General features: G+C 38.1%; 1 protein-coding gene across 2 annotated transcripts in view; it reads right to left on the reverse strand.

The window, feature by feature from the left end:
• LOC140506523 (protein mono-ADP-ribosyltransferase PARP14-like) overlaps positions 1-22,744 on the reverse strand; it is a 94,468-nt gene that overhangs the window by 15,123 nt on the left and 56,601 nt on the right. For both annotated transcript variants that reach the window (XM_072613797.1, XM_072613796.1), the window contains exons 11-15: positions 22,676-22,738; positions 20,976-21,143; positions 16,751-16,957; positions 16,052-16,651; positions 10,080-10,213 (exon numbers count right to left, since the gene is read on the reverse strand). In XM_072613797.1, coding sequence (XP_072469898.1) covers positions 10,080-10,213; positions 16,052-16,651; positions 16,751-16,957; positions 20,976-21,143; positions 22,676-22,738 — 1,172 coding nt within the window. The remainder of the gene's footprint in view (positions 1-10,079; positions 10,214-16,051; positions 16,652-16,750; positions 16,958-20,975; positions 21,144-22,675; positions 22,739-22,744) is intronic.

Consider the following 22,744-nt stretch of genomic DNA (forward strand, 5'->3'; position numbering starts at 1 on the left):
TGTGCAGGGTCATGACTACAGCTCCCCGTATATCCTCACCTGCTGCTTCACCACTTGCCTGTAGCCACAGGACTTTGAGGCATAATGGTGAAATGGTATGGGTGATGTCTTTTGATTCGTGTGTTAATTGGATTTAAGTGAGGCAGAGTTAGACAAAGTTGTCAGCCTCACTCTCTCCTCCAGAGTCATCATAGTCCAGTGGCAGGACAGAGTCAAAATGACTGGCGATGGCTCAAGCCAACTTGGTGTCTTTGGTGACTAACCAAGCTCTAAACGCTCCACATCGCCTGCTTCATCTGCCTTCATAGTCATTGGAACAAATTGTTGTCATCTGCCCTTTCCACCAGATAAAGTCTTCACATGTTTGAAGTAGACAGCCCCCTAACTCACCAATGGGTTTGAGAACTCTTGGTTACCTTCAACCTGGTTTGAACCATATGCTGAAACAGTTTACCAGGGTGTGGTTGCTATGCATGATGCAGTTTCTTGGAACCACAGGTGAGAGTTAGGTGGAACAGGTGGACACCCAAAGTGGAAAGAACCCTCAAAAGGGCTTGGCAGCCATCAAACCAAAGGTACTGGTCTCCCTGAACACACCCTACACCCCTATGGGACATCACAACTACTCAGTGCTGATGGAGCCACATTGATTAGTGATAAGGACATGATCCTAGAGAGATGGGCTGAACATTTCCATAGTGTTCTCAACAGAGCATCATAAATCAATGCTGAGGCCATTGACCATTTACCTCAGGTTGAAGTCAATCCCTCCTTAGCTGAATTTCCAACAGAAGAAGAGGTAATAAGGGCCATTAGTCTCCTTTCATGTGGCAAAGACCTGGTGCTGAATCTATTCCAGCTGAGATTTACAACATAGTGGGACCATTGCTCACAGAAAAGCTGAATGAAATTTTCCAGGTTATATGGCAAGAGGAGGTTATCCACTAGGAGTTCAAGGATGCTTCCATTGTCCATCTCTCTAAGGGTAAAGGGAATAGATTGTCCTGCGACAATCACAGGGGGATCTCTTTCTTAGTCGTTGCTGGCAATATTCTTGCTAGGGTCCTCCTTAATAGACTGATCCTTCACCTGGAAGATGGGCATATACCTGAGAGCCTATGTGGCTTCAGAAAGGGCCAAGCAATAGTCAATATGATGTTTCCTGCCCAACTACTCCAGGAGAAATTCCAGGAGCAGAACAGAGGTCTATATACAACGTTTATAGATCTGACCAAGGCCTTTGACATTGTCAGTCATGAGAGCTTACTGAAAATTATAGCAAAATTTGGTTGCCCAAATAAGTTCATCAGCACTGTACATCAATTTCATGATGGCATGCTTGCCCATGTTCTGGATAGTGGACAATGCTCTCATGCCTTCCCAATCACCAATGGACAGAAACAAGGCTGTGTGCTTGCTCCCATGCTTTTTACCAAGATGTTTTCAGCCATGTTGTCAAATGCTTTCAATGAGGATGAACACAACATCAAGGTCAGCTACGGTACTGATGATAAATTCTTCAGTTTGAAAAGGTTACAAGTCAAGACCAAAATGGAGGGAGTGTTGGTGCATGGTTTTCTCTTTGCAAATGATTGTGCACTCATTGTAGCCTATGAAGACGAGATGCAACATACTGGGAATCAATTCTCTACTGCCTATGCTAATTTTGGACTAATAATTTGCACCAAAAAAAAAAGAAAAAACACGTGCTCCATCAGCCACCACCACACCATCCATATGTGGAAGCACTGGTTACAACTACTGGAGAAGTTCTGAATGCTGTGGATAAGTTCACCTACCTTGGTAGTGTACATTCCAGGGATGTACACATTGACAACGAAGTTGATGCACCCATTACCAGAGCTAGCTAAGTGTTTGGGAGGTTCCGAAGAAAGATTTGGGAAAGAAGAGGTATTAGACTGACTACCAAATTGAAGGTGTACAGAGCAGTTGTGCTCACCTCCTTGTTATATGCTTGTGAAATATGAGCAGTCTACCAGCGCCATGCCAGGAAACTGAATTGTTTCCATTTGAGCTGTGTTAGGAAGATTCTGAGGATCACCTGGCAGGATAAGGTATCAGACACTGAAGTCTTCACTCGAGCTGAACTACCAAGTATTCAAATTATGCTTCAGAGAGCGCAACTCCCAAGGGCTGGCCACATTTTTTGAATGCAAAATGTATGCTTCACAAAACGACTATTTTATGGAGAACTTGCATGGGGCAGGTGATCACACGGTGGCCAGAAGAAACAACACAAGGAGACTCTCAAGGTCAGTCTCAAGAATGTTGGATTTGACTGTGCAACATGGGAGACACTGGCATAGGACTGCTTAGCATGACATGCCCACATAAGAAAAGGTGCTGTACTCTTTGAGGAAAGCAGAATTGAGAAAACACAAAGTAAACATAGGGTGTGCAAATTTGGGATATCCAACAGAAATATTTACACGGACTATCTGTGCCGAACCTGTGGTAGGGCATTCCAACAGCCTGACACACTGAAATTTCACTTTTCAATGGTGATATCATTTTGGTCCTCTTCAAAGATGAAGGACAACAACCAACCAACCAACAGGGCACACATACAAAAACTGACCCTATGCAAGGCCACAAAAACATCACAATCCAGTGCAGAAAGGGAGAGATACTCAATGCATCCTTCTCAGTTCATAATGCAATAAAAGCTATATGTAATCAAAGACCATGGATACGTATAAAGAATGAGTGGGTTAAACAACAAATTATAGAAACAATCAACAGCTTCATTCAAGAGAATGACAATAATGAGACAACCCACCAACTTTTATGGGATATTGCAAAAGCAGTTCTTAGGGGAAGTTTTATATCTTTGAGTTCCTACATGAATCAAACAGAGAAAGAGGAGATCAACAAACTGGGCATGCAGCTGAAAAAACTCGAAAAAGAACAAATTGAAAATCCCCAAGTAAATGCCAAATTAGAAATACTGAAAATCAAAGGAAAGATTAATGAAATTAAAATTAAGAAAACTATTGAACTAATAAATAAAATTGGAGCTGGTTTTATGAGAAAAGCAGTAAAATTACTAAACATGTGGTCAATTTGATTTATAAAAAGAAAGAAGAAAACCAAATTACCAATGTGAAAAATGAAAAGGGTGAACTCACCTCCAATGAGGAGGAAATTAAAATAATAAGAAAAAATGACATTGCCTAATGTATGCCCATGAATTCAACAATCTAAATGTGATGGATGAATATTTAAAAAAATACAAATTGTCCAGACTGACAGAAGAGGAAGTTGAATACTTAAATAACCTCATCACAGAAAAAGAAATTGAACAAGCCATCAATGAACTCCCTAGGAAACAATCTTCAGGGCCAGATGGACTCACAAGAGTTCTATCAAAAATTTAAAGAAGAGTTCATCCTAATATTATATAAACTATTTGGGAAAATTGAGGAAGAAGGAATCTTCCCAAATTCTTTTTATGACACAAATACAGTTTTGATACCTAAACCAGGAAGAGTGAGAACAGAGAAAGAAAATTATAGACCAATTTCTCTAATGCTTATAGATGTAAAAATTTAAATAAGATTTTACCACAAAGAATACAGCAACTAATCAAGAGAATAATACATTAAGATCATGTAGGATTTATACCAGGAATGCAAAACTAGTTCAATATTAGGAAAACTATTAACATTATTGAGCATATCAACAATAAAACTAACAGAAGCCACATGATTATCTAAAAAGATGTGGAAAAAGCTTTTGACAAAACACAACACCCATTCTTATTGAAAACATGGAAGAACACAGGAATAAATGGAACTTTCCATAAAATAAGCAGTATCTAACTAAAACCTTCAGCAAGCATTATATGCAGTGGGGACAAGCTAGATGCATTTCCAGGAAGATCAGGGGTGAAACAAAGATGTCCATTATCACCCCTATTTTTCAATATGTTACTAGAAATATTAGCTGCAGCAATAAGAGAAGAAAAATAATTGAAAGAATTAGAATAGGCAAAGAAGAAACTAAATTATCACTCTTTGCAGATGATATGATGATATACTTAGAGAATCCCAGAGATTCAAGTAAAAAAACTACTTGAAATAATAAACAACTTTGGCAAAGTTGCAGGTTACAAAATAAATCCACACAAATCTTCTGCATTTCTATATATTACTAGCAAAGCCCAAAAGGAAGAGATAGGAAGAGAAATCCCATTTAAAGCTATGTTAGACACTATGAAATATTTGGAAGTCTACCTGCCAAAACAAAACCTGGGACTGTATGAACACAATTAAAAAAAAAACTGTTTACATAAATAAAGTCAGATCTAAATAAGTGGAAAAGCATCAGTTGCTCATGAATGGGCCAAGCCAGTATAATAGAAATGACAATTCTACCTAAATTAATTTACTTATTCAGTGCCATGCCAATTAAACTATCAGAGAATTATTTTCTATATATAGAAAAAGTAATATCAAAATTCATCTGGAAGAACAAAAGGTCCAGAATACCAAGGGAGCTAATGAAAAGAAATGCTAGGGAAGGTGGCCTAGATCTACCAGATCTCAAATTGTATTATAAAGGAGCAATTAGCAAAGCCACTTGGTACTGGCTAAGAAACAGAAGGGTAGAACAGTGAAATAGATTAGGTACCCAAGACACAGTAGTCAATGAATATACAAATCTGCTGTTTGATAGACCCATGCACCCCAGCATCTGGGTTAAGAACTCACTGTTCAGCAAAAATTGCTGGGAAAACTGGATAACTGTATGGCAGAAATAAGGCATACATCAATGCCTGACACCGTATACAAGAATAAAGCCCAAATTGGTACATGATTTAAGTATAAAGACTCATTATATAAACAAATTAGTGAAGCAAGGAATAGTGCATTTATCAGATGCATGGACAAGGGAAGAATTTTTGACTAAACAAGAGATAGAAAACATTATGAAGTGCAGAATGGATAATTTTGATTACATTAAATTGAAAAGTTTTTGCATAAAAAAACCCAATGCAGTCAAGATCAGAAGACAAGCAGAAAATTGGGAAAGAAATTTTGCAGCTACTGTCTATGATAAAGGCCTCATTTCTAAAATATAGAGAGAATTGAGTCAAATGTACAAGAATACATGTCATGCCCCAATTGATAACTTGTCACATGCTATGAATAGGCAGTTTTCAGAGGAAGAACTTAAATATATCTTCTTTTGTGTTGTGTTTCTGTTTGTTTTATGACTTCTCCCATTCATTTCAATTCTTCTATGCAACATGACTAAGGAGAAAATGTATTCAATAGGAACGTATGTGTTGAACCTATATAAAATTGTATGCCATATAAGTAAGGGAGCGAGAGGGAGGGGAACAAATCTAAATTATATGGAAGTGATGGTAGAACACTGAAAACAAATAGAAAATTCAAAAAAAAAATAAAAATGTTTGGAGAAAAGAAATAGATTTCTGTACAAAAAAAAGACATTTTCGGGGAAAACTGCCCTGATATTCTAGAACCAGAGGGTAAAATAGAAAATAGAATTCACCAATCACCTGCTGAGATTCCAAAAGATAAAATCCTAGGAATATTATAGCAAAATGCCAGATTTCCCAGATCAAGGAGAAAAAATTGGAAGTAGCCAGAAAGAAACCATTCAAATATTGTAGAAACAGAATCAGGATAACAAAAGACTTAGCAGGTTATACACTAAGGGATTGAAGGACTTGGAATATGATATTCTGGAGGTCAAAGGAGCTAGGATTCAAATCAAGAATCACCTACACAGCAAAACTGAGTATAATATTTCAAGGAAACAATGGTTATTCAAAGAAATAGAAGACTTTCAAGCATTCTTGATGAAAAGACCAGAGATGAATGGACAATTTGACTTTCAAATACAATAGTCAAGAGGAACATGAAAAGGTAAACAAGAAAAAGAAATCAAAATGGACTTATTAAAATTGAACTCTTCACCTTCCTACATGGAAAGATGGAATTTGTAACTCGTGAGAACTTTCTCAGTATTAGAGTAGTTGGAGAGAATATAGTTAGAGGGGAAATTGATAAAAAAGATACAAATGGGGGAGGGGTAATCAGAAGCAAACACTTTTGAAGTGGGACAGGGTCAAAGAAAAGAATACAATAGAAGTGCGGCAGGATAAGATGGAGGGAAATATAGTTACTCTTTCACAACATGACTATTGTGGAAGTGTTTTGTATCAGTATACATGTGTAACCTAGACCAAATTGCTTGTTTTGTTAGTTAGGATGGGTGGGGAGGAAGGAAGGGAGAGAATGTGGGACACAAAGTTTTAAAAATGAATGTGGCTGTGGAGCCAAGATGGTGGAGTAGAAAGATGGAGCTACTCTAACTCTACCCTCATAGCTGATAAAATACATGTAAAAAATTACTCTAAACAAATTCTAGAGAAGCAGAAGCCACAAAACGAAAGTGTGAAAGATATTTCCAGTCCAAGACAGCCTGGAAAGCTAACAGGAAAGGTCTATTGCACAGAGGTCAGAGCAGAGTGTAGCCCAGGCTTGGTCATATGGCATGGCACAAAAAGGAATGGAGCAGGCTTCAGGGAGTGAATCATGAGCAGCCACTGTGGTTCCCAAATTTGTTAACCCAAATTTGCCAAAGACAAATTCAAAAGTCAGTGAGAAATCTCTTTCACCTGGGTGAGAAGGGAGCAGGGTCCAGTCTTAGCCCTGGGTCCAGGGAGATGGCAGCAACTGTGGAAGCAGCTTTCATTGTTGGAGACCTCCACCTAAAGACCCTGGGGCAATTGAGTGGCCAAATTAGACCTCAGTTCTGAGTGGCAGTCTTGGAGTGAGGAGAAGTGCTAGCATGGTGGACCTGGTGGAGGCTTTGGAGTGGGAATTGTACTCCCAGATCCTGGGCAAAAAACCTATGGTAGCTCCCAAACCAGAGCATAGGACAGTAGAAGAGTAACTCCTCTCCCTTCTTTATGCCACCTTGGAGGAACTGAGAATTTACAGGTCTCTAGAGTATATCCTACACTTGATAAAAGACCCAAAAGTCAAGTAACTGGCTGGGAAAATGCTCTTAAAAGGGGAGAAAATAAGATTATACGAGGTTACTTTCTTGGTAGAAAGGTACTTTCTCCTATCCTTTCTGGTGAAGAAGAACAAAGCATACCATCAGAGGAAGACATAAAAGTCAAGGTTTCAACATCCAAAATCTCCAAAAAAAATTCAGGGGTCTCAGGCCATGGAAAAGCTCAAAAAGGATTTTTAAAATTAAGCAAGAGAGGTGGAGGAAGAATTGGTAAGAGAAATGAGAGTGTTGCAAGAAAATCATGAAAAGCAAGTTAACAGTCTGCTAAAGGACATGCAAAAAATGCTGAAGAAACTAACACCTTTAAAAACAGACTAACCCAAGTGGCAAAAGAGGTCCAAAAATTCAATCAGGAGAAGAATCCTTTAAAAAATGGAATTAGCCATGAAAAAGGGTGTTCAAAAGCTCACTGAAGAAAATGGTTCTTTAAAAATTAGAATGGAACAGATGAAAGCTAATCACTTTATGAGAACCCAAGAAATTATAAAACAAAACAAAAACAATGAAAAGAAGACAATGTGAAATATCTCACCAGAAAAACAACTGATATGCAAAATAGATCCAGGAGAGACAATTAAAAAATATAGTACTCCCTGAAATCCATGATCAAAAAAAAAAAAGAGGCTAAACATCATCTTTCATGAAACTATCAAGGAAAACTGCCCTGACATTCTAGAACCAGAGGGAAAAATGAATATTCAAAGAATCCACCAAACACCTCCTGAAAAAGATGCCCAAAAAAACTTCTAGGAATATTTTAGCCAGAGTTCCCAGATCAAGGAGGAAATATTGCAAGCAGCCAAGAAAGAATTCAAGTAATGTGGAAATACAATCAGGGTAACACAAGATTTTGCAGCTTGTAAATTAAGTGATTGAAGTGCTTGGAATATGATATTTCAGAAATCAAAGGAGTTAGAATTAAAACCAAGAATCGCCTACCCAGCAAAATTGAGGCAAAATAAAATACTTAGGGGGAAAATGGTCATTCCATGAAACAGAGGACTTCAAAGCATTCTCAATGAAAAGACTAGAGTTAAAATAGAAAATTTGACTTTCAAACCCAAGAATCAAGAGAAGCATGAAAAGGCAAACAGGAAAGAGAAATCATAAGGGACTTACTAAAGTTGAACTGCTTACATTCCTACATCGACAGATATTATTTGTAACTCGAGACTTTTCTCACTATTTGGGTAGTTGGAGGGATTATATACATATTGACAGAGGGGACAGGGTGAGATGAATAGGAAGAAATGATAACTAAAAAATAAAATTAAGGGATGAGAGAGGAATACATTGGGAGGAGAAAGGGAGAAATGGAATGTTACAAATTATCTCTCATAAAAGAAGAAAGTAAAAGTTTTTTCCATGAAGGGGAAAAGGGGGAGGTGAGAGGAAAGAAGTGAAACTTACTCTCATCACATTTGGCTTAAGGAGGGAATAACATGAACACTCAATTTGGTGTTATAATCTAGCTTACACTACAGGAAATTAGGCGAGAAATGTATGAGTGGGGTGTGGGGGAATAATAGAAGGGAGGGTAAATGAAAGGAGGAAGTAATTAGGAGTAAACTCTTTTGGGGAGTGACAAGGTCAAAAGAGAGAATAGCATAAATGAGGCCAGGATACGATGGAGGGAAATACAGTTAGTCTTTCACAACATTACTCTTATGGAAGTCTTTTCCATAACTACACATGTATAGCCTATATTGAATTGCCTGCCTTCTCAGTGGGGGTGGGTGGGGAGAGAGGGAGGGAGAGAAGTTGGAACTCAAAGTTTTAGGAACAAATGTTGAGAAGTGTTTTTGCATGCCTTTGGGAAATAAGAAATGCAGGCAATGGGGTACAGAAATCTATCTTGACCTACAAGAAAAAAGAGAAGATGGGGACAAGGCAAAGGAGGGGTGAGATAGAAGGGAGGGTAGATTGGGGGAAGGGGTAATCAGAATGTTGGGTGTTTTGTGATGGGAGAGAAAGGGGAGAGGTGGGGAGAAAATTTGGAACTCGAAATCTTATGGAAATGAATGTTGAAAACTAAAATTAAATAAATAAATTTAAATAAAAATAGAAAAAAGTAAAAAAACTGAATGTTAAAAATTTTTTTATATACAATTGGGAAATAAGATAAAAAAGCAATGGGGTATAGAAATCTGTCTTTCCCCATAGGAAAAAAGAAAAGAAGGGGATAAGAGAAAGGGCTGGGTGTGATAGAAGGGAAGGAATATAGCAGGGAGGGGTAATTAGAATACACACTCTCACCCTTGGGAGAGGGGAGAGATGGGGAGAAAATTTCAAACTTACATCTTATGGAAGTGAATGTTGCAAACTAAAAATACGTTAATTTTTAAAATTCAGGAAACTTTGAGTTAGGAAAAGATTTTGCATGTAGGTTTCCCTAGTCAATTTAAACTTTATTGAAAGCTAATTCTTACTATTGGCAGATTCATAGTATCAGCATGACATAATAGGAAGATCTATTCCATTAAAATATCTACAACAATATTTTTGTAAATGTAATATAATTGGTAAAGATAAAGAATCAGTTTCAGCCTAATGAGGCACCAGGACAATGAACTGATAAATTATTCTGACCAGACAAAGGAATTTCAGAGTTCATGAACATGGAAGTGAAGCACTTCTAAGTGATGGTAAGACTAAGGATATTACCATTTCACTCTGATTCAGTTGGAGTCAGAGACGATGTTATTGTAGTGAACCTGTAAAATTATGTGGATGGTAGTGCCATCAACAATTATAGGAATGTTGGAAAGAAGGAACGGTTTGGGAAGAAAGACAATGAATTCTGTTTTGGAGACATTGAATTTGAGAAGTCTATGGGATATGCAGCTGGAAACATCCAGTGTTGAGTGTTGAGGCCAACTATCATACAGGAGATGATTTCAGATTAGATATATGTGTAAGAGAGAAGAAGAAGGGTGAGGGCTAGAGATAGTACTGAGAAATGGAAGATTAGTTGTCAAGGCAATGATAAAGAGCAGGTTTACCTTCTCTATTGAATAGTTAGCACAGGTCTCACAAAACTTATCTTTTACTTGCTTGTATTCTTTATGTCCTGGAGGTAAATCCACCAAAAGAAGGTTCTGGTCTTTCATGTCATCCCAGTGATTAGGGACCTCAACTGAAAGACAAATATTTGATGATTAATAATTTCTTCCCACATGGAAGGATACAATTATGCAATCTAAATTCCTAGGGCTCTCCTAAAAAGCAGAACAACATCTGAATTCTTAGGCATTCTCTTAATGCTAGGTTTTGAGAATTCAATTTAACTTAAGAAACATTAACTAAGCACTGATTACATGAAAGATATTATACTATTAAGGAAAAAAAAAACCTATTTATCCATGAAGCCTTTTCGGAATGTATTGACTTGTTCTCCTCACCCTGCCATCAACATAACATGTAATTGATGAACAAATTATACATCAAATACAGTACAAGTCTATTATTTTATCTATAACATCATACAGATTGTATCCCACCTATAACTTAGTCTGAGAGTTGTCTTGGTACACTTAAGTGACCTGCCCAAAGTCATATGGCTTGCAAGTGTCCGAAACAGGATATGTATCTATGTCTTCCTATTTCTATCTCTCTCTACTATGCTCTGCTGCCTCATCATTCAATTATTTCCTTCAACTATTTTAAATCAAATTGTGTGACTTCCCACTTTATTTTAAAAACATTAGTATATAAAATTTATCTAGAGTTCATCTTCCCCAAATATTTTACAGGCAGTTAGAGGGTACAATGACTAGAGCTCTGGGTCTGAAATCAGGAAGATCTGAGTTCAAATTCAGCCTCAGATATTTATGAGTTTTGAGTTTCTGAGTCAATCACTTAATGTCTATTTGCCTCAATTTTCCCAACTGTACAATAGGAATAATAATGGCATTTCCATTCCAGGGTTGTTGTGAAAATCAAATGAGATGTTGGTAAAGCTTACACTGTCTGACACATAGTAGGCAATTATAAATATTTGTTTCTTTCCCTCTTCCACATCATTTCTTGGATTCATGATAGTTAAATAGAAAATGAGGTGCAGCAATGTAATGGGTAAGGCTGGTAAGAAGGATTGGCCTTCCACCTCTGTCCAAGGTTCTCATACCTAGCATGGCAGGTCAGAAACTCTATTTTATTAGTTCAAGCAGAAATGATTTTTGTAGAAATGATATGATGCAAAGAAAACTCACAAGACATAGAATTAGAAACTATTAGAAAGCAAATGTATTAATTTACACTGGAAGGGGTTTGGGGGGGGGGGTGAGGATGAAGAAGCAATATTGTGTAGTTGGCAGAGAAAACTGTACTTAAAGTCAGTAAGCTCTTCCTCTGATAACACAGTGGATGCCTGACCATGGATAAATCATGTCTACTCTCAGGGCTCCAACAACTGTCCTAGAATATAAGTTGCTGTGCAGGTATTAATCTTTTGAAGACTTTTCCTCCCTGGAAGGGATAGAGAGTTTTCTCACTGGGAGCTCCTTCTATCAATGAAATCACAGATTCAAAACTAAACAAAATAAGACAGGCTTCTCCATACTAGACCCTAGAATATGAAAAAACCTAGGATGTTAGCAGCTGAGAAATCACAACTGAAATTTGGAGATCAGGAGGCTACAATCAATCAGCTTCTTACAGTACCTGAGCCTTATGATTCCCTCTCATAATCATACTAGCCTTACTTGTTCAGATCAGCTAGTGAGAGCTACTAGGATTTTTCCATCACCTATCCCGATAGTTTTTTGAGATCTCCATAACATCTTCCTTTCATCTCCCCTCTTTGTAGAAGAATGATCATGAAAATATCCTTCATCCCACTCCTCCCAATGCCTGGATTATTTCTTCCACATATATCCATCATGTCTCTCCAGATGCTGTCTATTTATGGAGTTGGAGGAAATGATGATACTGGATGGACTAAGAATGTGTTTTCTAACCTCAACTGGACCCTCACTATAGCAGCATTCTTTCTCCTCTATAAGTGATTAGGTATCTTGCTCACCAAAGTGGCCGTTTCAAATCTTCTCTTCTAACCTCTTCATAGTACTTTCCTCCCCATCCTCTTACCTGATGACTTTGCCTCATATTTATTAAAAAAACTGAAGTCATTTGATAATAGCTGCCTCTTCTTGTTACCTCACCCTTCTCATCTCAGCTCACTCAGACATCTTAACCAACTTTTTCCTTTAAAAGTTCTCAGGTGTCACTTAAGCCTTGCTAAGGCTCAACTCATTTGGCATTTAGAGACTTTCATAAATGGTCACCTTCCTATCTTTTGATTTCTTATACTCGACTCCTCTCCACTCCCTCTCTAATTCAGCTATACTGGTCTATTCACCATCCCCTGTACATTTCTGAACCTTTGTACTGATTGTCTCTCACACTTGAGATATTTCCCTCCTTAGCTTTACTGCCTAGTTTCTCTGGATTCCTTCCAGATTCAGCTCAAACTCTATCTTTTTTCTGGAGGTCTTTTTCCAGTGCCCTCAGCATCTATTGCTTTCTAACCCTTCTGAAACGACCTCATGATTACTCTGTATATTTCTTGTATGTCCCTAGTTATATTGCATGTTGTCTCTCCTATTAGAATAGGGGCAGGGATTCTTCTTGGTTTTCTTCATGTGTCTAGCTAGCCCTTAGCATAGTGTCTGGCACATAGCAGGTGCTTAACAAATGCTTGTTGGCTGATTAGATGATACCCAACAACCCACAATATTCTGTTGTTTTAAATGGAGATCACAAAGAAGTGCTCTGTGTATTTTTCCATCTGTGTGTAGGATACTGCCCAGGAGACAGTGGAGGCATGGGTACATTTACACTAAAGAGGAAGAGGTTAACAGGAAGATAAGCTCTGCAAATTCTTAGAATTTATTCCTGTTTTCCAGTACTAATGAGAGAATTCTTGGCCTATACCATTTCTGTTCCCTGACATCTAAATTCCTAGTTCTCAGGCTTAACCTCAGATACTGGCTCAGTCTCTAGTTCTATCAGCCCACAGCATCAAACTCTTCTGTTCTCAATATATGGTTCAGAAGTGTGAGGATAGCTGAGTTTTTTCCACCTATAACCACCTTCATCATCTTACAGACCACCTCATCTTTCTCTTTCAACAAGCACTGGATGTGCAGCACTTACACTGTGCCTGGTGTTGTTTTGGGCAGAGGAGAGATGAATTAAAGGAAAAGTAGACATTATTTCTATTCCTAGCTCTGTCCCTGAGCCTTTGTGGAACCTTGGGGAAGTCATCTATTCCTTGTTGACTCCTGTTGGTTGGTAAAATGTAGAACATTATAAACTCTGTATGGAGTTAGGGGCTGGATTTGTGATTTCACTGGTACAAAGAACTACCAGGTAAGAACATTGTCTCCACCATTGCAAACTGGCAACTTTTCCCTAATTCATAGACTTCAAGAGTAGCCTAGAACCATGAGAAGTAAAGTGACCTGACCCACTGGCCAGGAACCACAGGAACAGTGCTTCTTCTTTTTTAAACTTCCATCAAGAAAACACCTGTTTCTATCCAGGCTCCAAAGCCACCTTTCCCAAGGTTATTGGCCTAACTACCTCCTTAACCTCTCATGTAGGGGTGATATACCAGAGGTGGGGAAGCTGTGGCCTTTAGGTAAGATACAGCCTTCTACATCCTCAAGCATGGCCCTCTGACTGAATCCAAACATCAATGAACAAATCTCCCTAATAAAAGTATTTGTTCAGTTAAATTTGGATTTAGTCAAAGGGCTGCACTTAAGGATGTAGAGAGCCATATATGGCCTTGAGGCTGCAGTTTCCCCATCCCTGTACTATACCCTGTCCACTGGAAGCTGTTTTCTCTTTTTTATGTTGCCTATCTCTCTTTGTTTTGCCTGGTTCCTTGGATCAAATTATCTTATTTGAATCTTCCTGGATGGTTTAGTCCTTCATGGTCAAGGTCACTCTTTCACCTGTCTGTAATATTTTCTGGGGTAGTCTACTAAGCTGCAAGCTCCTTGAAGGCAGAGACTGTCTTTTGCTTCTTTGTGCATCCTTGGAGCTTAGTCCAGTGCCTTGCATGTAGTAGGAATAGAATAAAATTTTACTGATTGATAATAGACTCCTTTGATAGTCTATAGTATAAAGGAAACTATACATCCCTTCTCAGAATAATATTTCTACATGACTACAAAAAAAATACAAAATTACAAGGGAAAGGAATTACATTGAAATATAGTGATCAACATATTTTTAAAACTAAGTTCATAGATATCAGTGTAAGATCCCCTGCTCTAGGAAATGGGTCTGGAGTTCTGAATCTGTTTTTAACTTGTGGATGGGGCCTTCTGGAGAAGGATTCTTGTCATTCTCACTCTTGGATCATTTGCCTTTCCTGACCTGTTTCTCTAATTTTCTTTCTGACTTTTTTTTCTCAATCACTTCTTTTCCTAGATTCTAGCATTCAGATGATTTTTGCAACCAGGATTCACTCTCCACGAACTAAAGCATAAGTTATCCCATGAAAAGGCCAACCTCAGGCAACACTTTCAAATATCTCCTGACAGGGACCAAAGATTTAGCAAGAGACCTCAAGGCATTTAAGCTAAAACACTCATATTTTAGTAGAGAAAAGTGAAGCAAAGGTGAGGTAAGTAACTATGTTCACATATGTAATAAGCAGTAGCAGCATTTGAACCCAGTTTGTTTGACTCCAGATCTAGTGATCTTTGGAGGGCACCACATTGCCTCCCACAGAGTCGCACTCCCCTTGTACAGCCTCATTCTCCTGCCACCTCTTTATCTATCCAGCCAACAGCGTGATCACGCTGCTCTTCCTGTCTGTCTTTCAAAGCTTGTATTCTGGAAAAAAAATCTGATGAACTCAGTCATGCACCTGTGATCTGCTCTATATTTTGGTTGCCAGAGCTAAAATCTTGATCTTTATAGGTTCTTCCAGAAGAAATCTGTCTCTGTGGTTATCAACAAAACTCATCCAAGTTAAGGAGAACTGAGCAGAAACTGGATTACAAAGTTAAAAGTTAATTTGTAATTTTTTTGGGGGGGAGAGTTATACATTCAGAACTTTACTAGGGTGTAAATGTCTGAAAAAGATACAGTTTTATTCCTCTCAAAAGGTGTCTGTATTTTATTAAGATGCCAAGTTTTATGTCTGAGGAATGATTCAAAATGGATGACAGGCTGGAGAGGAAGGTTTAGGGGGTTTTGGTTTTAGTCTAAATCAGTGCTGTCAACCCCCAATAGAAAGTGGGGTCACTAAACTACACATAAAGAACCCTGCAGGCCATGTATTGATTTAGAAAACCACATAATAAAATTATCTATGTTTATGGATTTTTGCTTATTTTTCTAAATATTTTTCAATTACATTTTAATCTGGTACTGGGAACCTGTTAATATGGTGGCTATTACCTGTTAGATACTTCTGCACAAGTGCTTGAAACTGCAGTAGAGACAGAAGTAACGCTCATTTGGTTCTGAGAGAGAGGGAGAGTTGGGAAATAATGAAAGAGAGAAAGACAGAGAAAGAAACTACAGAGTTCGGACATTTTCACTGTGTCCCCCAAACCTTCATTTCTCTTCCTTCTCTTCCCTGCCTACCAACTTCCCTGGGTTCCTCCAAGTTCAGCTAACATCTCACCTTCCTTAGGAAGTCTTTATGAATTCACCTAAATTCTAGTGATTTCTCTCTGCTGATTATCTCCATTTTGTCCATCTTAACATGTTAGCTTTTTATTTTCATGTTGCCACCCCATCAGATTTTTAGCTCTTTTATAATAAGAACTGTGTTTTGCCTTTCTTTGTATCCCTCAGAGGCTTAGCACAGTACCTGTACACATAGTAGGTGCTTGATAAATGTTTATTGACTTAATGACAGAGACTGGGAAAGGGACAATTGCGAGAAATAGGGGGATGGCGGGGAAGGAAGAGAATGTTAAAAGAAATGAAGCAAAGCTGAACCTACCTTCAGGTATTTTGGTACGACGAACAGGGTATCTGTGTCCCTTTCCATTGGTAGCAAAGTTAGAGTTAAAGTCCACTGTGTAGTTTTCATTCTCAATTTTAACAACAATATTATTTTTTTCCCCTTTCCTTGCATCTTCTAAATGCAGATTAGCTATTTTGTCAAAAGGCTTGAAAATGCTGTTGTCATTATATTCCCATGTGATGGTTCTGCTGAGCTCCTCGGCCTTAGAGTCTTCATCCATACGTAATTGTGTTCTCTTGATCATGCCTTGAATTTCCCGGGAAGCCGCAAACACATCTTTGCTAGTTCCTGTGACCTCTATTTGAGACCCTCCAGGTTTCACATCAATGGTGATATTTAATCTATTTTGCAACTCATTGAGTTTATCGTATTCTTTTTCACCAAAGTTTTGGATGGCCTCTTCAGAGAAAGTACAATTTTGGTGTTCCCTTAAAATGAAATCTTTGATCCAAGAGATAGTGCTTTCAACGTTCTCCTTGCTTTCACCACACACCTGGAAAGTTGCTGATTTTTTAATTTTTTCCAATACCAAAGTATCTTGTTTTTTTGGAGGCTGGCTTGCAGGACTGAAAAATGCTTTAAAAGCAAATGATAATACCATGAGAAGTTACCCATAAAAGTTTTCAAGATAAATCACATAAGTCACATGAATATTAAAGAAAATGTACAGCTTACATTTTATCTTAGAAAATAGAGAGGTTGAGGATTGTGGCTGAGATCTTACTCTTTTTTTCATAGCATCATGAAATACTTCCAGTAGCTGTGGCAGGAAGAGAACCACTTTCACTTTTTTCACCGACTGGCCAGGTCCTTTCTGTGCAAAATGTTCAACAGCATCAATTATAGATTCAGCAACTTTAGTAGGGTCTTGTTTGGCCTGTCCTGAAAAAACAAATTAAAAAATGGTAAGAATAACAATAAATAACATCTCCCCTTTTCTTTTAGTCTTCCCCTGCCTCAAAGTACTATTTAAAACTTGGTAGGTTTGATTCTTAATGGATAAATGCTCCTTGCACCAAATAGGTCATCACTATTGCATTCACTGTCAGTATCTCAAATATTGTGGACAAAGCTCCCTCTCTTCTGGGTCCTGTAGAAAACTACATTCCTGCCTTTTGGAAGTCTATAGCTCAGTTAGCAATGGCTACAGGAAACTGAATGGTTCAAAGTCAGAACTTGGCAGTTCCCTGCAGTCAGATGCTCATTTCATGTCCCACCCCCTTAGGTAAGTAGTCTTTTGGCTGTCAGTAAACTGTCCTACCCTGTGAACTCTGAAAACCATGTAGAAAATTTATGAAGAAGAGAAAATGCCTAATGGATTGAATCTCTGCAATGCATTTTAATGACAGGACATAAAATTTTTTTGCATTACTTTAGTATAAAGATAATAATTGGTATTTTGGCCATTCAGTTATGCAAGATTCTTTGGGAGATACATATCCAACAGTCTGACATGCATTTTTATGGGCCAGGTACTGGGGGTATACATTTGAAAATGAAACAGCATTTGTTTTCAGGGCATTTCTGTGTTACTTAGGAAAATGTCAAGTAAAATAGATACGCAAATATAAAATACATACAGTGCAAATAATATAGTTTTGAGTTTTATAATGCGCTTTGTGAAATTGTTTAATTTTTAGCATCTCAACAGCTCTGGGAAGTAGGTGGTATCATTACCTTCATTTTTAAAAAGAGGAAACTGAGGAAGATGCAGACTGAGGTGGAATGTGAACTCAAGTTTTCATGAATCCAAGCCCAGAGATCGCTCCCTTGTGACACCTAGCTGTAACTGATCTGGAGGAAGAGTACTAATGCCAGGAGAGAACAGGCAAGGTCTTGGGCAGATAATATCACTTGAATTGAAACAATGGAAGGTAGGGATTCTAGAAAGCACAGGAGAGAAGGGAGGGGACAGAATTCTAGACATGATCATAGCCTGTAAAAGGGTATAAAGGAGAAATTATTATGTGTGGGGGCCAATAGGTAGGTTACATTAACGTAAAATGTATGAAGAGCAAATCATTTTATACAGATAGACTGAAGCTAGACTGTAAAGTCCTTTAAGTGCCAAACGAGGGATTTGTATTTTATCCTAGAGTTAATAGGACCACTAAGGTTTTTTGAATGGGGAAGCAAAATGTTTGTATCATTATCATAGATCATGATATTTAGAATACCAATTGGTCAGTTGTGTTGAAAATGGATTGAGGAGAGGAGAGGCTGGATATGGGAAGATTAGTTTGAAAGCTAGTGCTGTGATTCAGGTGAGAAGTGTGGGGACCTGACTTTGGGTGAGGATTATGAGAGAGAAAGGAACAAATATCAGAGATGCTATAGAGATGAGATCAATTAGATAAGTGTCAAGGTCCACATCTGAGTTTTACAAAATCCATAGTACATGATGGGGAAGGTTTAGCTATACAGCATTTCAAAAGTATCTAGTTTGAACAGAATACAAGTTCAATACGAGGGAACAGGGTCATAGGAGCTCAAAACAAAACCAAAGAATCTTAGATATTGATAGAGGAGGAAGTCAGGCAATTATCAAGCACCTACTTTGTGCCAGGCATTGTGGTAAGCGCCGGATATCAGCAAAGGGGTTGCTAGGTGATGCAGTAAGCATGACCTTGGCCAAGAAAATTAATTCCAATCACCTCACAAAAGAAAGAGAAAAATAGAAAGAAAAAAAACATGGAAATGAAGAGAGGTTAAGGGAGTATTCTCTTCTCAAAGAGACTCCAAACTAATAATATGCAAATAACTATATAAAAATAAACAATATCGAGATTACATTGGAGGAAATAACAGTGGTAAGAACTAAATATTAAGAGCGATTAGGAGAGGCTTTTTTTTGGAAGATGACATTTTAGTTTGGGAAGCCAGAGAGATGAGGAGGGAGAGCATTGTAGGCATGGGAGTCAGCGAAAATGCCTGCAGTCTGGAGATGACTTGTCTTGTTTAACTAACAGCTAGACCAATGTCACTGGATCATAGAGTTCATGACGGGGTATGAAGTGTAAGAAGACTGGAAAGATAAGGGTGGGGCATGAAGGCATTTAATATCTCTGACAACTGAGTGGGAAGAGACTTGCAGGATGTCTCCTTTTCTCTGACCATTTATTATTTGAGGAATGAAAGTCATCTCTCCATCACAGACTGGAGGAAAGGAGGAAACAAGGGTGATGAAGTCAAAAAGTTGTCAGAAGACCAGAGTAAAAGAGGGAGCTCGTTGCAGCTGGTCTTGATTCTCTTTGTAAAGTAGGAGAGAAGATCCTCAGCTCAGAGAGAGAGGGGGAAAAGATACCATGAGAGGCCTAATGAACAGAGGGAAGATCTGAATCGCTACTGTGATGAGTGAGAAAAAGAATCTTTTAAAGAGGAATAATAAGACTACATTCCTCTAGAGAAGCTCCCATTGAGGCTGGATACCATAAATTTATGGTGACCATAATTGTGTGATAGCATTCTTCTTGGTTCAAAAGCAGTTAAGGAGGAAAGGAGGAGGCAGAAGATGGCAGTGATACAGGTTGGAGTGATCCATGGCAAAGTACAATTGTTACCAGGGAATTACAGGGGAGTTGAAAGTAGAAGATGGTGGAAAGTTCAAATGTTTCACCCACCAAGTTTATCCTATAAGGGTTATATCAATAAATGTACAAAAATCATAGATTTTTATGAACAAATCAAGTGTCAAATATTTGGCCTTCCCACAAGCAGTTATTACCAGAGAAGAAGACTTGCATGAAATGACACAGAGGAAAACTAGCTGAGCTTGAACAACTAGATACACTGTGCCAATTAAAAAGTAATTAAAGTCTACCCAGGGAACCCACAAAACTCTGCTCAATTATAACCTCAATCTCAGCACCATACTGTCTTACTGTCACTTCCTGGTAACAACTGATAAACACTTTTTCTAGGAATGTACTCTGTTGGGGGATTGTTTGTGTGTACATTGGAAGTGCTTATTGTGTATAAAAAAAACTTTCAATTTTTAAAAAAAGTTTAAATACAAAATCATTATTATCTTTGTTATCAATATTTTCTTCAAAAGAATAAAGAGTTTCCTAAGGCCATACATAAGAAAAACTGCAGGAAGAAAAGAAGGCCATCTGAAATACTAGTGTTCGAATCCATGTAAGAGGTGGTGAGGGACTGGGTAATTGACAAGAAGAATTGAATATGAGGAGTTGAATCTTGTTATTATTATTACTTGATTTCAGGCAAGTTGCTTATCTTCTTTAGGTCTTAGTGAAAGATCACGAAATTAGCCTAAAATTACATAATCTCTTCTCATAAAAAGTCTATAATTCAAGGATAAGTTCAATATTTGACCTGAGAAGCGTTAGGTGGCACTAAATGGAATTGTCTGATAAAGGAGAGATTAGACTAGGGCTAAAGGTATTCACAGGTTGGAGCTGCTAATTGAGAAGTCACCTGCATGGAGGTTGATATTGAAAATGAGAATGAATGAGTGAATGCTCCAAAATGGTAAATATGTGAGAGAGAAAGAGTGACGAGGAGGAAGCCAAGAAGTTAAACCAGAGAAACAACAGAAAATGAAAGGAGGCAAAAGAAGAGATAGTGAAATAGACTGAGAAATGGATCGATTTATTTTCTTTCCATTTTTTTCTGTCTCTCTCACCTTCATCTGCATCCCTAAGTCTTACTCTTTACCAGTTTATCTTTCGCTCTTTTTCTTTTTGCCTATTTGTATCTTAAGACTAGAGGCAAAACCCAACAGTGCCCATAAGCACCATGGTATGCAGAGTGAAAAACCATTGCCAAGACCTAAAATAGATGAACATCACTGCCATTACTCTCATATAGAGTTGACTTAAATGATTACCTTTAGCAGTGGGTATGTAATCTAGATCATATTTGATAGGAAGCTACAAACCTGTTCCAATGGCTGGGAGGGAAATGGACACATATTTCATCTGTTCACATTCTTTCAGGACTTCAGAGATGCTTTCCTTGACATCATTTCCCCCAATAACATGAATTATTTTCTTGCACCTTAGATTTCCACCCTGTGTTACTATAAAATTTTTGGGATGATTCGCAGCTAGAGAACAGAAGACATAAAGGTATGAAACTTTAGCTAAGCAGAAACTTAGTGAATCTCAAAGATGAAAGATACCTTAGGAGTCATATTGTACAATACTGTCCCATGCATAAACACCTTTAAAAGCATCATGGACATAATTATCCACCCTCTACTTAAACATTTCTAGTGATAGAAAGCCAACTAAGTTATAAAGTAATCCATTTCTTTTCTTTCTTTTTTTTTTATCAGTTCCAATATGGTATCCTAGAAGGAGTGCTGCCTCAGGAGTCAAGGGATCTAGTTACAAATCCCACCTGTGGTACTTATCACCTGTGGCTCTTTGGGCAAATCACTGAACCTCTCTCGGCCTCAGGTTAGTCATCTGGGCATAACAGGTGGTGGACAAGATGGGCTTTGAGGCTCCTTCCAGTGCTAAGTCCAGAACTTTATGATCAATTTGCTTTCCCTAAAGATCCAGTAACTACACTGTGGCACAGTGGAAAGAACAGTGACTTTAGAATCAGAAGACTTAGCCTCAATTGCTGCTTATATCATTACTTTGGGCAAGTCATTTAACCTTTTTGGGTCTCAGTTTATTTATATGTTAAAATGAAAGAGTTGGACTAGGTGACTAGTATTATTTGCTCTATATCTAAATCTATGACCCTATAGTCATAGTCATAGTCAATAAGCTGGCTACAGTGAAGTGTTTCCACCAAGACAGCCATTGCCCTTAAGGAATATGGTGTGAACTTCTTGCCATTGGTCCAAGCTTTTCGCTCTTGGAGTATATGGAGTCGCTTCCCTCTTCCACATAAGAAGACTTCAAATACCCAAAGACAATGACCATGCCATATCCTACTCCTAAGTTTTCTCAAGGTTGAGTTTAAAGCATGAGAGGCGATCTGGGGAGGGCTGTGACAGAGCTCTGAGTAATTTGGTTACTATAGATATCTCCTGGGATCACTTGTAGTAACATTTCATAATAACCCTCAAAAAATTAGTTTGTGTTTTTCTGCTACACTTCCCAAGAAACACCCAAACACATCTCCAGACCAGTTAAGTTTGTTGATTTGTTAACAGAAAAGAAGTCTGTTATTTAATTTTGATATTATGGTACCAACATGGACAACTGGAATTGACAAGACTTTTCTTGCCTCTTCATACTGACTTTAAATATTTATATTGTTGTAGAACGTGAAACTATTATAATGTCTGATGCCTTTTGAGGTAACAATCTATAGAGACAATGCCTTTAACCCCCAAGAAGAGTCTCTAATGGTGAAAGTTTTAGATACTGTTAGATACTAGGTTGCTAGGGGAAATGGGAGACAGAGGGAGCCTTGTGGGTGTTGGTGGTTGTTGCCTACTATAGTCTTGCTCATGTTTTAAAGGAAAATTATTATAAGCCAACCTTGAGGACCCCTCTCCCATGGAACACTGGCTCTCAAAGGATTTCCGACTTGTTTCCAACCCATCTCACATCCTCTCACTACCAGTTATTTCACTTGCACTGAATTATGGCTACAACAGAAGCATTCATACTATACCTAATGCAGCACACTCTGACTCCACATCTGGCCCAGCAGCTTCTAAAATGGCTTTGGAAACCCCTAGAA

Source organism: Notamacropus eugenii, chromosome 5 (assembly GCF_028372415.1).
Source record: "Notamacropus eugenii isolate mMacEug1 chromosome 5, mMacEug1.pri_v2, whole genome shotgun sequence".
Lineage (NCBI taxonomy): Eukaryota > Metazoa > Chordata > Mammalia > Diprotodontia > Macropodidae > Notamacropus > Notamacropus eugenii.